A 16,001-nucleotide genomic window follows, 5' to 3' on the forward strand; every position below is an offset into this window, starting at 1 on the left:
CACAACTCCACTAAGCTTTCCTCCTGGTTTCCAATAACATTGTCCTTATTTCCTTCTGAACCCTCGTTGGCAACATTCTCAAAGTCAAGATATCTGCTAACGGTTGAAGGCTGTCTTGGCTTTTTCCATCATGCTTCTTGACATTCTTCCAACTTTTGTTCACAGATCAATTCCAAAGCCATTTCCATGTCACTAGACTTTGTTACAGCAGTACCTTGCTCTTGATATCAACATCTATATTAGTTTTCTATTGCTACCATAACAAATGACCTCAGACTTAATGGCTCAAAACACCTATTTATTATCTCACAATTCTGTAGGCTCAAAGTCCAACATGTATTTCATTTGGCTGAAATCAAGGCATCATCAGGGCTGTGTTTCTTTCTGGAGGTTCTAGGAGAGAATTTGTTGGGTTGTTGGTAGGATTCAGATCCTGGTGGTTGTAGGTCTGAGGTTCCTATTTTCTTGCTGGCTATCACCAGAGAGTTATTCCCAGCTTCCAGAGCTCACCTGAATTCCTTGGACTTTTGGGATCTTCCACCATCTTCAGAACCAGAAACAGAGCATCAAGTACCCCTCACAAGTTAAATCTGACCAACTCTTCCGCCTTCTTCATCACTTTTAAGGGCCCATGTGATTCCATTGAGCCTAGCAAAATAATCCAGAAAGACTATTAACCTTAAATTTATTCCATCTGCCAAGTTCTTTTTGCCATGTACTGTAACACGTCCACAGATTCCATGGGCATCTTGAGGAGCCGCTATTCTGCCCACCACACCCTCACCAGGGGTACCATACCCTATCCGTCCCCAGCCTGCTCCCTCCTACTCTCCAGGGCTCCTCCTTTCCACTGAAATTCTGACCATCTTATAGTTCCCAGACCAGGGCAAGGTCCTTCCCCACACCCTTCACAGCAACTGTTATTCTGACTGGAGCACTATCCCCTACTTTAGTCACCTCGCTCTTCAAGTGTCAGCAGTCAGCCCACCTTTGCTCCATGTCCCCCCCCCCAACTTGGCCAGCATATCTCTCTGCAGAGTCATTGCTTTTATTAATTTGGTTTCACCACCACTATCCTCCCATATGAGTAAGAGAGGAGCCAGTTCTGTTCTGTACATCAGTGGATCCTGATCCACAATAGACTAGCAAATGGTAGGTGTTCACTGAACCTTGTTGAATATAGAAGCGGACCTATCAAGAGGCTGATGAATCCCAAGCTTCAATGCCCTTCTCTTCCAGGCCTTGGGAGGAGCCCCAGGAATGTGTCCACAGAGGCAGGTCTTTTTTAAACTCGTGAAATGAAGATATTCTAACTGCATTTAGTTAGAACCTCTGTCCTTTTCTAGTCAATCCCTCCATCCTACCTCACCTCTTATGGGGATACTGGAGAAGTTATAACATTTGGGGGGTTCAGCCAAGAGGAAGGTGGGTTGGGAATTGTCCCAGGTTGGGTTCTCTGGAAAGTAGACTCCTAAGAGGGAGATTAGGATGTTTACCAGGGAGTCAAGATCAGCATCTGAGGGAGAGAGGGAAAGGGTTGTGCCAAGGGCAAAAACTCACTGTGATGAGGCCGCCTGCAGCTGAGGTAGGGTCTTCCTGATGACTAGCAGCCGTGGGCTTCCCTGAAGGGGGACTGGGTAGCACACCTCCGAGTCTACCACAGGGACACATTTGGTTGGGGCTTAGAGGGACCTAATATGGTTGCTCCACTTGGGTGTGCGTTTACCTTGTCATTTCTGTCCTGGTACATGAGACCTCCAGGAACCTCCTGCCAGGTCAGAGCTTCTGGTCAGGACAGATATGCAGGATCCTATTGCATTTAGAACCTGCCCCATGGTGCCCAGTGCTAGAAAAATTGTGGGCCATGGAGAGAAAACAAGTTTTGAAATGTATGTGGAGTCAGAAGCCCACCTTTGGGAAATTCTATATGAAAGCAAGTTGATGACAATTTTCCAAATTTGAAAACCATCCAGACCACTTTATGTGACATCATCAGTAACAGTTAGGAGAGGAATTTTCTAAACTATCAATAATTAAAACACAGGGGCGCCTGGGTGTCTCAGTCGGTTAAGTGTCTGACTTTGGCTCAGGTCATGATCTCAGTTTGTGAGTTTGAGCCCCTCATCAGGCTCTGTTGCTGACAGCTCAGAGCATGGAGCCTGCTTCAGATTCTGTGTCTCCTTCCCTTTCTGCCTTTCCCCCACTCATTCTCTCTCTCTCTCTCAAAAATAAATGAGCATTAATGAACATTAAAAAATTTTTTTTAAAAGAATTAAAACACAAATTTCAACAATCAACCATCTGAGAAGGAACACTGAATTAATCTATTTTCTGTGTATAGAGAGTATGTCCTCCCTGTAGTACAAAATCTTCATCCTATATAGGGGTCATCAGAGTCATCAGGCAAGAAAGTATAGGGGTACAAATATTAATGTGTCAGGAAGTCACCACAAACACATTATTGGTCTGGATTTTGCATTGGAGCATCAACTCTTTTTTTTTTAAGTAGGCTTCATGCCCAGTGTGGAGCCCAAAGTGGGGCTTGAACTCACAACCCTGAGATCAACACCTGAGCTGAGATCAAGAGTCAGACGCTTAACAGACTAAGTCACCCAGGCACCCCTGCAGTGTCAACTTTTTAACATTTGTAATCTCTCACTGTTTTTCCCCCATTTTAATGCACTTATTTCTATTTTTGAATTCATAATTTTATATTCTTTTTCTAAAACAGACAAATGTGCATAGGCCTCAGTGTCCACTCAACCTGGGTTGTCTTTAGTAGAAGGAAGAGAAGAAGGGGGTGAAGTTCAGCTCTCACTCCACGTCCAGAGGCCTTAGAGCAAGGGCCCCTTGGGTGCCAGAGCATGGTTGAGGCCGCCATAAAGATGAAGGTGGCGAGACTCACCCTCCACCTCCCGACCCCCCTCATCCCCAACTGGGTGCCCTTACTGACTCAACCAGTTTGTCACCTCCTCTGGGCAGCCCTCCAATGGACCATCCAAGTCTTCCCGGATGGTCAAGTCTTGTCCCACCACACTGGGATCCCTGAGGAGCCCGAGAAGAGCAGCTTATTTTTGTGAGTGAGACCTTAAGGAACAGGGGTCTGTTGGTGGGAGCAGTGGAGCAGTGTGAGCCAGCCCCACCTACCCACCCATCCTGGGCACGGAGGCCTCAAGTCTGCTGGCTGCAAAAGTAGAAAGGGGACACAGGGTCCAGGCGAACCTTGAGAGGACACACACAGGCCTGAGCCTGGCTCAGAGCCTCAGGCTGTCCCCACCGTGACTGGTCACCAGGCAAAGAGAGACATATGTTGGGTCACCCACTCTGCGGGGGAGACCCCTTTATTGCGGTTTTCTGTTTGGTGGTTATACGCCGCAGGTGGCAATCAATATGGACCAGGAGGGCATCCAGCATGTGCAGGACCCCAAGGAGCAGGGCGCGGTCTGAGATCGTATTCCGCCGTTTCCAGGGTCCAGAGGGGCTAGTGGTCACCTGCGGATGCTGAAGAAAGGACCAAGAGGCAAGGATGAGAGTAGAGGGATGGGATGGGGGCAGGGTGAGGGGCAGCGATGGGGCCAGGGAGAAGGGCATAGGAAGGGAGATGGTGGTAGAGGGTCACCGAGGGTCTGCTGTGGGTTTGGGTGGTCGTGGGGGCCAAGGGGGCTGGACGAGGAATAGGGATATTAAGGGTGGGAGGATCAGATGGGGGCAGAGTAATGGGAGTGGTCAGCGGTTGACGGGTATGGACAGATAGATGTAGAGACCAGAGAGTGTGAGCGGGGGGACAGGGGGGCACAGGCATGGGTGGGTTGACTGGAGGAGGGTTGGGCAGAGGATGTGATCCCACTGGGTCTGAATAGAGGCTGCGGGGAACAGAGCAGTGCTGTGCTCACCTCAGACTTAGTACCCTGAGAGCGCCGCCGCTGCAGCACTGCACGGCTGACCATCAGCATCATAGTGGTGGTGAGTGTGACCCCAGCCACAGGGTAGATGCGGTTCATCCCCAGGCTCATCCAGTGGCCAGGACAGCCCAGACTGCCCCCACAGCCTTCCAGGGTGTTCGGATGACACCCCCAGGGCTGTAGGTCCAGCCCCACCTGGTACCACAGGGGCCGTGACCAGGCCTGGGAGGGGGCTGGCATCGCCAGCAGGGACAGCAGTAACAGGACAGACGGTGTGAGGAGCATGGCTGTGCCAAGTCCCCGGGTGGAACCTGGGCGCCTGGCAACAGACAAACACCCCTCCCCCAGGGGCAGGCAGCAGGTTCCAGCTGGCTCCATGGCCTTTCCTGAGGGGCAGCCTGGCCAGAAAATACTACAGGGGGGTGCGGGGGGGGCTCCCAGGGCCGAGAAGGCGGTAGGCCCGAGGCCTGGGTCCCAATCTCTTAGCCAGCCCAGGATTGAACAACTCCTTCCCCCAGCCTCCTTCCTCCTTCCTTCCTCACCTAATCTTCAGTCCCTCAAATTCTACCACTCCATGGTCCCTAAGGCTGCTGTCCAGTGCAGAGCAGCTTGCTAGCCCCCAAAGCCCAGCCTACGCCACAGTCCAAATCACAGCAGGGGGAGCCCTGAAAACTGTGGGTCCCCCATAGGCTCCGAACAAAGCCTGAAGGCTCAGTCTGGCCTGTAAGGTCCTGCATGCTGTGGCCTCCCTCCAGCCTCGTGCAGGCCTCCCTGGTGTTCCCAAACACAAGTGCTGTTCCCTATGCCAGGACATGGTCCTCCACTTTTCATGGCTGGTGTTTCAGTCTGTGTCACCTGCGCCCTTAGCTTCCCTCCCGTGAGCATACTGGGCAACGCGGTCCCTTCTCCGTCTTGTGACCCTTTTCCGTCTTGTGACCCGTTTTGTTTTCTTCAAAAAAGTTCTAACTCTCTGCAATTTCTTATTTGAGGTCTGCCCTCCACTTGGGCACATAAGCTTCACTCACCCAATATTTGCAAAGCACACCACACGCCAGGCACCTTTCCTGGTGCCAGGGCATGGTGTGACAAAGTAGATAAGCTCTGACTTCTGGGCTGTGGTTCTGGGGGCTGGGGCAGGGCAGAGGACTCATGAACACAGAGCAGGGTGCCGATGCAGAACACAATAAAAACAGCTGGACAAGGGCCGCCTCAGTGAGTTGAAGGACAGGACAGCCTCCGTCCACTCACCCAGCACAGAGCTGAGCACCTGGTCAGTACCTAGGGGACAGCAGAGTTCATGTGCTTTTGACCAGGTGACATGAGCCCAGCACTGCTGTAGGCATTTTGTGGCACTGACTTGTTTAATATTCACTGAGCAACCATGAAGCAGGTAATTATCATTTCGCTATACTGCTGAGGAGACACGGAGGCCCAGAAAGATTCTAGCTGTACCCCCCCACTCCCATCACTCAGAGCATCAGCTGGCCTAAAGGCCCACTGCTGCCCACTAGGGAACATGCCCAGAGGCTGGCATTTTATGGTAGAAATCAGCCACATACTTCTTGGTTGACCGTGACCTGCAGACCAGGTGATATAATGATATGAACAGGCATTTTCCCAAGTAAGACAATCCTGCACATTCTTCCAAACACAGACCGGCAGCACCTGTGAACACCGTGCTTCCCCAGCCAGTCGCTCAGGGGTTCACTCACGCCCTCCAGGGGCTACACCTCACTGGGACCATTCCTGAGAAGCGGCTCTGATTCCAGCTGTCCTCCAGCTGAAGACACAGGTGCCAAGGGTTGTGAGCAGCTGGGGAACTTGAACCTCAGGTATCCCCACCCTGGACCTGGGCCCCATAACTTTCCCTCTGGTGGCTGTCTACTATCTCACCTGACTCTGCCCTCCCCCCAACCCTCCCCCAACTTCTGACTCCAGTCCACACTTTGGGGCATAAGAAGTGTCAGGAGCCAGAGCTGGGGATCGCTGCCCACCCCACGAAGCACCCACCAAGGCACAGCAGAGCCTGGCGTTAGGCAAATAAATCTTTATTTCTGGGTCTAAAATCATACATCTTTCCCCAACCCAGCCAGTGCCAGTCTGACTCCAGTGCCCCATCCCAGGCCTATAACACTGAACTTGGGAGTCCCAGGACCTCCATCCCTGAGTTGTGTGTGTGTGTGTGTGTGTGTGTGTATGTTTATACGGAGGGGACTCCTGGGGGACATCTGGAGGCAGCCCAGGGGTTGGGGGGGCATTCTCACAAGTCACAACATTCAGAGGTCAGCAGTCTCAGGCAGGGTGGCAGCATGGTCAGAGTTTGGTCATCTGAGGAGGCAGAGGAGGGGAGGCTCTGGTCAGTTTCCAAAGGACGCATTTCAGCCCTTTCTCATAGGACAGCAACCCCCACTCCCAGGAACAGCTTCAGCTAAAGGCCGGAAGGGGAGGCAATGGATCCACCGGGGACAGAGCTATCCAGAAAGTGGGGACTTCTGAAGCTGGGGGTCAGGGTAGGGACAAGCAGTAGACAGACAAAACACTCAGCGAGCCAGAGGCCAGCTCACCAAAACAGGGCTGGCAGGGTTGGACCTCGGGTGTTGGAGGGCAAAGAGGACAGCGTCGTGGACAGAAGCAAAGAGATGCTGCTTAGTGATTGATGCGTCGAAGAAGTGCCCGGCCTCAAGCTGGGCAACCACAGGGGCTGCAGGCAAGGAACAGGTCTCCCCTGACTCGTAGAACCACCAGGAACCCCACCTCCAGTCCCCAGAATACCCTGACCCGTTTCGTCCCTGACCTCTACCCCTGAAGCTACATCTAAACCTCCAGTCACTCTTGATCCTTGAGCCCTGTTCCCCCAAGAACCTCTGACCTCTAGTTTCAGAGACTAACTCCTTGGCTGGAAGAGCCCCACTCCCCTCCCAGACCACTCATGTCCCCACCCCACGCACTGTGGCAGGCAGCTATGTACACCTCCACCTCGATCTCTCGGAAGTCGCGGAAAATCTGCAGCAGAAAAGGCGGCCAGACTCAGAGGGAGCCTTGGGGGCTCTGAAGAGGGAGGCTGGGGTGGGAGGGAGTTTTGAGGGGGAGCTCAGAGGGTTCTTGGATCTAGTTATGGGGTCAGGAGGCTTAAGGGGCCCTTGTCCTCTCCCAGGACTCTTCTCAGGAGTGCTCCCAGCCCCCAGCCCCTCACATTCTTCAGGTTCTTGAGGCACACAGTGTCCACGAAGGAGAGGGCTCCCAGATCCAGGACGAGGCTGTGGAAGTACGGCTGAGGCAGGCCCAGGCCCTTCAGGGTGGACACATCTGGGGCCTTCACACCTTCTTGACCGCTGGCTGCTGTATCTCCTAGCTCATTCCCTGTGCTCACCTGCTGGCAAACCAGACCCACTGCAAAGGCTGCCCGTGAAGGGGTGATGGCAAGGAACACACAGACACACAAGGACACACAGGGTCAGATGTGGGAGCACACACGTAAACACCCACATATATTGGGACATGCAGGGGACACTTGAGAACCAAGATGTGGGGAGCTTCTTGTATACAAAGGCAAGAGGGACACATGAGGACACACAGGAGAGGATGCCCAGACTCACGGAATACATACAGACATGCATATACTGCTGTTACCCCCTGCGCCCAGTCTTACTAGGGACACTAAAGAACGGAGGGTGCTAGGGGCGCCTGGGTGGCTTAGTCGGTTAAGCGTCCGACTTTCGCTTNTGTTCATAGCAGCACTCTCAACAATAGCTAAAACATGGAAAGAGCCTAAGTGTCCATCAATGGACGAATGGATCAAGAAGATGTGGTTTATCTATACAATGGAATATTACATGGTGATGAGAAAGAATGAAACCTGGCCATGTGTAGTAACATGAATGGGACTAGAGGGTGTTATGCTGAACGAAATAAGTCAGGCAGAGAATGACAGCTACCATAGGTTTTCACTTATAAGTGGAACAGGAGAAACTTAACAGAGGACCATGGGAGNTGCTGGGCAACCATAGCCTATCCTCAGTCCACCAGGGTGGAGCAGGAAGGGGGCCAGGGACACATGTGCACATACAGACACCCTGGCATACCATCTGGGTCTCTAGTTGAGCCTGGCATCCCTTTTGATCCCATATTTCCCCCCACACTCCCGATCCCTTCCCTTTACCCGTGAGCACAGACTGTGGGGTCTTGTGGACTCTACAAGTTCAAGGACTTCAGATGGTGGACCAGAGAGCCACAAGCAGAATCATGGCAGATCACCATACCTCTCCCCATAGGGCATCTGATCCATCACCCCACCCCACTGCCACTGGCACAACCACTTATAACCCACAACTGGTAGGTCCATGGCTTTCCTCTCAGGACATGCACCGGCATCCCCATCTCTGCAGCTCATGGCTGGCCCCTCTCCCTTGGCCTTGGGGTCCTCCAGGTTGTTGCTCTCCATGTCTCTGGCGCTGGAGTCAACTTCAATGGAAACAGAAGGGCCCTTGGAGGTGGCAGTCTAGGTCGGGAGAAGAGGGGAGCCGTAAAGAGCTGTCCCAGCTGTCGTATGACAGCCAGGCCAGGAAAGTCTGGTATCACCCTCAGGCTTTGGGCAGGTAAACAGGCCAGGAACTGAAGCTTGGGACCCTGGGCTGCCAGGCTGAAGGCGGTGGGGTTCTGAGCAGCTCCAAGAACAGCTAGACTGGAAGAGGACTTTGGTTGTCCATGCTTGTCACTGGCTTAGGAGGTGGGAGAAAACAAAACTCCACCCAGAGCACTGACCTGACAGGGGAGCAAAACAGGGGTCCTGGGGGCATCAGGGAGAAAGGAGGGATGGATGCAGCTAAGAAGTCAGGAGGCCCTGGCTCAGAGAGGTCCCTGCCTGTTTCTGGAGCTTCTTCAGTCGCTTTAGCTTTTGCTCTTGCTTCTTGACCAGCTTCTTCTTCCGGGAGATGAGGTGGTCAACATCCACACCGCACTAGAGGAAAATGTCAGAAGGGATGCAGACATTCTGGGGAGGTGAGGGACACTCTGACGCTCACCCTGGGGACCCCAGGCCTTACCCTCTGCTTCAGCGCGTCGCTGTAGAGCTCAGCATTAGCAAAGTACATGGTGGCTGAGGAGCGGAAGATCTTCACGCCTGGGACCTCCCTGGCCTGGGGATGGGTCAGGGTTGGGGGTGGCTGAGCCCTCTGCGCCCCTGGTTGTATCTTGCTCTCCTGCTTTCCTCCCCTGTATGGTCCAGCCACCTCCCCCACCAACCAAGCCCCTGCCCTCCCAGACCTTGGGCTACAAGTTTGGCTACATAACTTTAACTCCTCGTCCTGCTCCCTACCCCCACCCCCACCATCCAGACCCTCAGCCAAGCCTGTCAAAGCCTCCTCCAGGGCACCCCAAACCTTCCCTTCCCATCTCCCTCCCTTCTGCTAATACCCAGGCCTGGCTCTTAGGCCTCCTCTCGGGTCTCCATCCCCCACCCTGTGGTCTGTTTTCTACATGTACACAGAGAGACCCTCCCCAGCACCCATTCCACCCAGGGCACAGTCCAGATCTCTGCTCAGCACCTGGGCCTGCACGATGTGCCCTCCACCTCCCTTTCTGTCCAGCTGAGCTGGTCTGTCCTACTGACCTCCCCTCCCTCTGCCTGATTATACTGTACTCAGACTCCAAGTCAGTAGGAATGGACTTGTTTTCTACTATTAAACATTAAACTTCTCAGGAGGTAACGAATAACAGAGATAGAGGAACTCCACTGATCAGATCAGAAACAGCCTCCCCTACCTTCTAGTGTCCCAGGTTCCTGCCCCACCAGCATTCCTGCCCCAGAACTGCTCTCCAGGATAAGACAGACCCCTCCTCAGGCTCCCATGGCCCCTCTGTCTACTCCTCCTCTGCCCCTTCCTAGCTCTGAGTAGGGTGTGGCAGCCTCGAACTCCTCCCTTGAAGCTCCAAGGACCAAAGCACCCTCAGTCCCCAGGGTTTTACCAGGTGCAGACAGGACTAACAAAGGCCCATTCAGCCTCTGTCCCGCCCCCTGCCACCTGCTCAGCCCCTGCCACCTACCTCTGAGTACTCAGCCACATCTAGGTAAATATCCGTGTCTGGCACCTGCCCCAAGACAGAGTAGTGGGGCCTGTGAAGGAGACCGTGTGAGGAGGGGGCAGCGAGGGGGTAACCAGGGAGCCTGGGTGACCCCTGAGATGCAGGGAAGCAGTGGGGAGCCAGTGAGGGCCTCACTCCCTCACCAGCTGGGATGGGGAGGCCCAGAGGGGAGACTCACAGCTGCGTACGGAACACCACAAGCAGCAGGGAGAAGACCACTGCAACGGCCAGGCCGAGGTCCAGGTTCAGCAGGATGGTGGCCACAAAGGTCACCACCCAGATGAGCTAAAAGCAGAAGGGCAGTGGTCAACAAGCTCTAGAGGGGGCCCTGCTGCAGGTCCCCACCCCCACCCCCATCCCCGGCTTCGCAGGCCTCTCACCAGATCCACTCGATTTGCCTTCCAGAGGGAACATATGTCGGTGAACTGCTTCAACATGCCCTTCAGGTTCACGATAATGGCAGCTGCCAGGACGGCCTGGGTGAGGGGAGTGCCACCAGGGACTGCTGAGAGGTGCCCAGGTGCTGACAACCCTGACCACCCAGGCACGAGCCCTGCATGACGCTAGCCTCCCCCTGCCCCACGGCCCCTGAACCGAACGACTTGGATCTCACTCTGAAGGGCTCCAACCCCTGATCTTTGACTCCAAATCCCACCCCAAAGAGCTCAACCTTGAAAAAGAGGGCATGACCCTGCGTCCCTGCCCCTCACCTAGGACCTGACTGATTTAAGCCCCTGGCCCAGCCAGGTCCCTCAAGTCTGGCTGCAGGGAGGAGGAGGCTCACCTTGGGCAGGTCTCGGAAGAGCTCCCCAAGTTTGAGGATGATAATGAGGATGAAGAGGGAGGAGACGGCCCCAGCCACCTGTAGGGTGGGAGTGAGCAGGGGGGTGGAGTGGAGTGGAGTGGAGTGGAGGGTGGGGGAGCAGGGGTGGAGGGTAGGGGAGTAGGGGTGGAGGGAGGAGCAGGGCGGGACTGGCCAGCCAGCACAGGTGCACACCCGCACCCAAAGCCCACCTGCGTGTTGCCCCCGGCGCCTTCCTGTACCAGGCTGCGCGACATGGAGCAGCTTACAGGGAAGCACTGGAAGATGCCCCCGATGAGGTTACTGAGGCCGAGAGCCACCAGCTCCTGGTAGAGGGAAGTGCAGGTGTGTAGTGCCTGGTCACTGCGCCACTATATCTAGGCCTAGGCGTCCCCAACCTCCATCCTCATTCAATAGCCTCCAGTCTCGGCTACTGTCCCGAATGCCCTGCTCTTCCACCCTCAGTCCCCTGCGTGGCCACAGCACATGTTTGCTCTTTTTTTCCTCTCTTTTTAATGTTTATTTATTTTTGAGAGAGAGAGAGCAAGAGAGACAGAGCATAAGCAGGGGAGGGGCAGAGAGAGAGAAACACAGAATCTGAGGCAGGCTCCAGGCTCTGAGCTGTGAGCACAGAGGCCCACATGAGGCTTGAACCCGCAAACCGTGTGATCATGACCTGAGCCAAAGTCGGACCCTTAACCAATGGAGCCACCCAGGTGCCCCTATTTGCTGTTTCTCTGTGTCCCACCTGCTATACCACACACAGCTCCACCCGCACCCCCAGGCCCTGAGCTCTCTGTTTACCCAGCTGCCCCCAGACCTGGTTGCTGTCCACCCGGTAGCCATGTCTCAAGGCGAAGATCTTCCCCAGTGAGATGGCAATGGCGAAACCAACCACAGCGATGGTGAAGGCATACCCCACAAGACTGGCAAACAGCTGGGGTTTGGGAGCCACTGGGGGCACCAGCCTGCAAGGGGTATTGTGAGGCCAAAGAAGGGTGCTGGCCCTGGCCTCCCACCCCTCCCTGACATGACAGGGGCCAGAACTCACCCTGCAGGAATGTCACCCACGACATCCACCCCAAATCTGTGCTTCAGGCCCACGCCATAGGAGATGCCCGTGGCCCCGATGAGCTGGGGAGAGAGGACAGAGTCAGAGTGTGGAGAAACCACTTTGGCAGGGAAGAAGGGGGCCTGAAGCAAAGCCTTCAGGAGGTGGGGAGAAGTGGACGGCAGGGGTAAGATGCTGCTGAAGGACTAGAAGGCACCAACATGGGACCTTTCTGCCGTGGTCCCACCCAATCCCCAGGAACTCTCCCTGGTGCCCACTCTGGCTGGTCTTTAAATCCCTGAGGGTACCTCCCAGCAGGAACATATCCTCCCTTGCCCTTCCCTCCCGCCTGGAAGAATCCAAACCGTGAGCAGTTCCCCAGGGATCGGGAGGGGCAGATGTCGCTGCAGTTTCTCATTCAGCAGTTTCACCAACACCAGCACCACCCCTGCCACCAATGCGGTGACCACGGTGCCAACCACGCTCTGGGGCAGCTTCTGGCAGACCTCCAGCACTGTCTGAGGGGAAGCAGGGTCACAGCCAGCACTCAAGATGGTGGGGCACACACTACCCGTCCCTCCTCCCATCCTTACTCACATAGATTAGGGACAGTGGCCCAGAGCGGCTGCTCAGTTGAAGGCCAAACACATACTTGAGCTGTGAGACGAAGACCTGCACAGACGCAGCTGTGGTATAGCCGCGGACCAGAGGCTCTGACAGGTAGGTGACCACGAAGCCAAAGCGGACCAGGCCCAGTCCCACCTGTGGGGTGGCCAGGGACAGTCAGGGGAGACGAGGGTCCTCAGGGTGGCTGGAGCACAGCCCAGGGCAGGCAGAATCCAAGGAGGATGAGTGAACAGCAAGAGTGAGGAGGAGGGCAGTGATGGTCAGACTTGGGGGAACTGGCGGGTAAGGGGAGGGGATGGGATTGGCAGCGGCGGGGGTGGGAAACACATACTCCTGACTGCTCTGCACCTGGAAGATGCCGACCAGGACACTGAGTGTGGCAGCCAGCTGCACCCGGACAGCGTCTCTGGCCTCCTCATTGACTGTGGCGTTGGCAGCCTGCTGGAAGTCCTCGTCTGGGGCCAGGGATTCTGTCACACTGCCCACCATTACAGACATGACGGCAAAGGTGCCTGCGAGGACAGGTCAGGGACGGTCTGAAGGTGAGAGGGCACTGCCCTAACTTGGAGCCTTGTCCTTAAGGGAGAGGTCAGGAGATACTCAGTTCTAGACAAGTATCTTCAGACCATGCCACACACATAAAGGCAATGCCAGTGATCATGTATGAACCCCAAGCTCAGGGGCTCTTGAGGGGGACTAGAACTGTTGGCTCTGCCTCATCTGCCCTGCTCCACCCACGTCCATCGGCTCAGAATCATTCTCCTCGTGGAAGGTGAAGTGGGGAAAGGGGGACAGCCTGCCTCGGGCTGGTCAGGCTTCTGCCAAGTTCTGGGCTCCTTGCAATGCCTCACCCATACCCTCCTGGAGCCAGGAGCTATCCTGAATCTGTGGCCCCACGGTCAGAGGCCTAGTCCTGCCTGGGAATGACCTTGGGCCAGTCTCCCATTGGCCCAGCACCAATGCTATCCCCTCCCCTAAGTTCCCTTTCCCTGCTCAGCTCTCCCTCAGCCTGTCCTCCATGGGGGAAGGTGGACATCCTCCTGCAAGGCTGAGCCTGGCTCCACTCACCCACGGAGATGTGCCGGGAAGTGCCAAACAGGAAGTAGATAAACACAGGATAGAAAGAGCTGTAGAGGCCAAACACAGGGGGCAGTCCAGCCAGGAGGGCATAGGCCAGGCCTGGGGGTGAAATGGTGGCAATGTAGGCCTGGGGGCCAGGGCCTTCCAAAGGATGAGGGTATCCCAGCCCTAGGTCATGGGCCATAGTTCCAGGGGCAGGGCTCAAAGCTTCAGGTGGGGGTGGGAGGCGAGTGGACACAAGACCACAGGGCTTACAGGCCAGAGCCTTGAAGGGCTGCAGATCACCCCCCTAAGACCAAGGGTACAGCCTCTGGGTCAGGAATGACTCACCCTGTGGTAGCTGCATAATGGCCACACTCAGGCCAGACAACAGGTCACCCAGGAGCCAGTCACGCACAGGGTACCGGGGTAGCCAGGCCAAAACCGGAAGGTGTTGGAGAAGAAGGGCTCGGGCCCGAGTGTAGGAGCACCTGAGGACACAATAGTAGGTGTTGGAAACATGGTCTACCTAAGTTCTATCGGTGCCCCAGCCCCCACTCTTACCGAAACCAGGTTCTCCACGGGCGGCTCCCAGTTGCTGGGGTCAAGCATCCTAGCTCCTCCAGCTGCTCCTGATTTAGCAGCGGTCGTTCCACGTAGTAGTTTCGCTTCCTCAGCTCCATGGCTTGCGTATCAGGCAACAGTGCCTCCGTGTCCCTCTGACTGGGGCGGCGAAACCAGAATCATAGTGAATGTCACCCTGGTCCAACCTCCCTCACATTTCCACCTGGGGTCAGAGAGTCGCCTCAAGATCTAGGTAGGTCCAGCTCCCGGCTGGCCCCATACCCAGCCAGTGGCAATTCCTGAACTTTGTCTGGGAAAAGTCTCTGACTGGGCCAAAATCCCCTACAAAAACACATCAGGATGAGTACAATCCATACCCCCAGCCCCAGGACAGCTGCCCAGCTGTGAGCATTCTACCAGATCCAGGTCCCAGGCTGACGGCACCCCCCCGCCCATCCCTGTCCAGTCTCTGAGTCCTTATCCAGCTGCTCCATGAGCTCAGAGCTGGCCATCTGAGAACACACACAAGGAAGGGATCCAGCAACAAGGGGTCCAGCTCTTCAGGCAGGCTCCTCTTTAGAGGAGCTCCCCTCTAAAGGAAGGAGACTGCGGAGGTTAAGACTGCCCCTGGTCCTCCAGCCCCGGGATCCAGGTTGTGGACAAACTCAGGCTTAATCTCAGAAAGCCAGGGAATGGTTCTTACCTGGAGAGAAAGAGTTCTCACCTGGAAAGGCAAGCTCCCACTCAAAGCGGGAAGACCCCCTACCTCAAGAACTCCTAGTCCCAGGTGAGATCTCACATAGGGGAAAGCTCTTGTCTGACAGGAAAGTTTTCACCAGCCAGGTATGTTCTCTCCTAGGAGAATCTCTTATCTACCAAGGCTAGCACCTGAAGCCAGCGTGGATCTCCCCAGGGAATAGGAGATCTGGAGGGGAGGGAATTCTTATCAGGGGGAGCTCGTGCTGAGAAGGAAGCTTTCTCAGTGGAGGAAAGTTTTCACCTACCAGGAAAGTTCTCATGTGGAGGGTACTCTCACCTAAGGGAAGCTCTTACCTGGTGGAGGCTCCCACCTGGAATGGGTGAAAGCTTTCACCCGAGAATAGATCTCCGTGGCGCAGGAATCTTCCCTGAGGGGAAACTCTCCCCTGCTGGGAAAATTTTCAGGAAAGTTCTGATCTGTGGGCTCTGACTTAGGGTGGGATCCCACCCGAGGGGTAGGAACTCGCCTGGGAAGAGCCTCTAACCTGGATGTATCCCGGTTGGAGAAGGGAGTGGAGTGCGTACGAGGAAGATCCTCAGAGACTCTTGCCACGGCCGTCTCACAGAGATCTTTGAGCCCCCTTGCCCCTCCTTCGTGAGTCATTCATTTCTTCTTAAAGGGCTCCCCACCACCCCTCAGGGCGCGTGCTTGGAGGGCGGGGCCTAGATCATTGCTTTCTCCCAGCCAGAGTCCCAGTGTCGGGGATCAGTTGTACAGTTAGGTGAATTCAGGACACCGCTACGGACTCCGTGCAGCGACCTCTCGCCCCAAAGCGCCCATCGGCGCACCTCCTGGGCTGGGTCTCCTCCACACTCACCCGCCTCCCGCGGCCCGAGGCCAGCTTGCGGGCGGCGTTCGAGTGGCTTCCCGCACAGTCCTCAGGGGCGGGGGTCGGGCCCGTTCCCGCCCCCATCCCTCGCTTCAGGAGGTAGCTGCGAGCAGAAAATCGGCAAAGCTGCAAATAGAGGGGTTGCAGGCGGAAATGCCTGCTCTGGACTTGGCGGTACAGCTTCGGAGCTAACCCAAGCCGGCGCCCGCACTGGGACCACGCGGCGGCTACCGGACACGGACACGGGGAACCGGGGCCACGCCCTGCACTCACCCGGACACTTCCGACAGCCCCATGGCCAAGTGCTGGCTTCTCCAGGAACTGGG

At 55.6% G+C, this 16,001-nt stretch overlaps 2 protein-coding genes across 3 annotated transcripts; both read right to left on the minus strand.

The window, feature by feature from the left end:
- Positions 1-3,302: 3,302 nt before the first annotated feature.
- Positions 3,303-4,280, minus strand: TMEM89 (transmembrane protein 89). The gene is made up of 2 exons (XM_077777348.1): positions 3,894-4,280; positions 3,303-3,501 (listed from the first exon to the last, which is right to left on the minus strand). The coding sequence occupies exons 1-2, from the start codon at positions 4,278-4,280 to the stop codon at positions 3,316-3,318; spliced, it is 573 nt and encodes a 190-aa protein (XP_077633474.1). The 3' UTR covers positions 3,303-3,315.
- A 1,654-nt stretch (positions 4,281-5,934) lies between these two features.
- On the minus strand, positions 5,935-15,996 carry SLC26A6 (solute carrier family 26 member 6). 2 transcript variants are annotated; one of them, XM_077777338.1, is made up of 21 exons: positions 15,949-15,996; positions 14,087-14,245; positions 13,874-14,013; positions 13,532-13,642; positions 12,812-12,975; positions 12,434-12,598; positions 12,202-12,354; positions 11,837-11,919; positions 11,606-11,753; positions 10,998-11,111; positions 10,768-10,845; positions 10,364-10,459; positions 10,162-10,268; positions 9,945-10,014; positions 8,945-9,037; positions 8,764-8,859; positions 8,230-8,400; positions 7,096-7,272; positions 6,851-6,905; positions 6,467-6,603; positions 5,935-6,230 (listed from the first exon to the last, which is right to left on the minus strand). In XM_077777338.1, exons 1-21 carry the CDS (start codon positions 15,969-15,971, stop codon positions 6,216-6,218), a joined length of 2,355 nt encoding a protein of 784 aa, XP_077633464.1. In that variant the 5' UTR covers positions 15,972-15,996; the 3' UTR covers positions 5,935-6,215. The 2 variants fall into 2 exon arrangements, with proteins under 2 accessions (XP_077633464.1, XP_077633465.1); XM_077777339.1 differs by lacking the exon at positions 15,949-15,996 and adding an exon at positions 15,140-15,170.
- Positions 15,997-16,001: the final 5 nt, after the last annotated feature.

This window comes from Crocuta crocuta, unplaced genomic scaffold (genome assembly GCF_008692635.1).
Source record: "Crocuta crocuta isolate KB4526 unplaced genomic scaffold, BGI_CrCroc_1.0 scaffold77, whole genome shotgun sequence".
Classification (NCBI taxonomy): Eukaryota; Metazoa; Chordata; class Mammalia; order Carnivora; family Hyaenidae; genus Crocuta; species Crocuta crocuta.

What these genes read in the sequence shown, in the direction of transcription:
- TMEM89 (XM_077777348.1), bottom strand. Translation starts at nt 4,280, where the DNA reads ATGGAGCCAGCTGGAACCTGCTGCCTGCCCCTGGGGGAGGGGTGTTTG. An exon ending in CTCAGGGTACTAAGTCTGAG is followed by an intron (nt 3,502 to 3,893) that starts GTGAGCACAGCA and finishes TCCTTTCTTCAG; the next exon opens with CATCCGCAGGTGACCACTAG.
- SLC26A6 (XM_077777338.1), bottom strand. Translation starts at nt 15,971, where the DNA reads ATGGGGCTGTCGGAAGTGTCCGG. An exon ending in CCGTGGAGAACCTGGTTTCG is followed by an intron (nt 14,014 to 14,086) that starts GTAAGAGTGGGG and finishes TTGTGTCCTCAG; the next exon opens with GTGCTCCTACACTCGGGCCC. An exon ending in AAGCCATGGACCTACCAGTT is followed by an intron (nt 7,273 to 8,229) that starts GTGGGTTATAAG and finishes GTTTGCCAGCAG; the next exon opens with GTGAGCACAGGGAATGAGCT.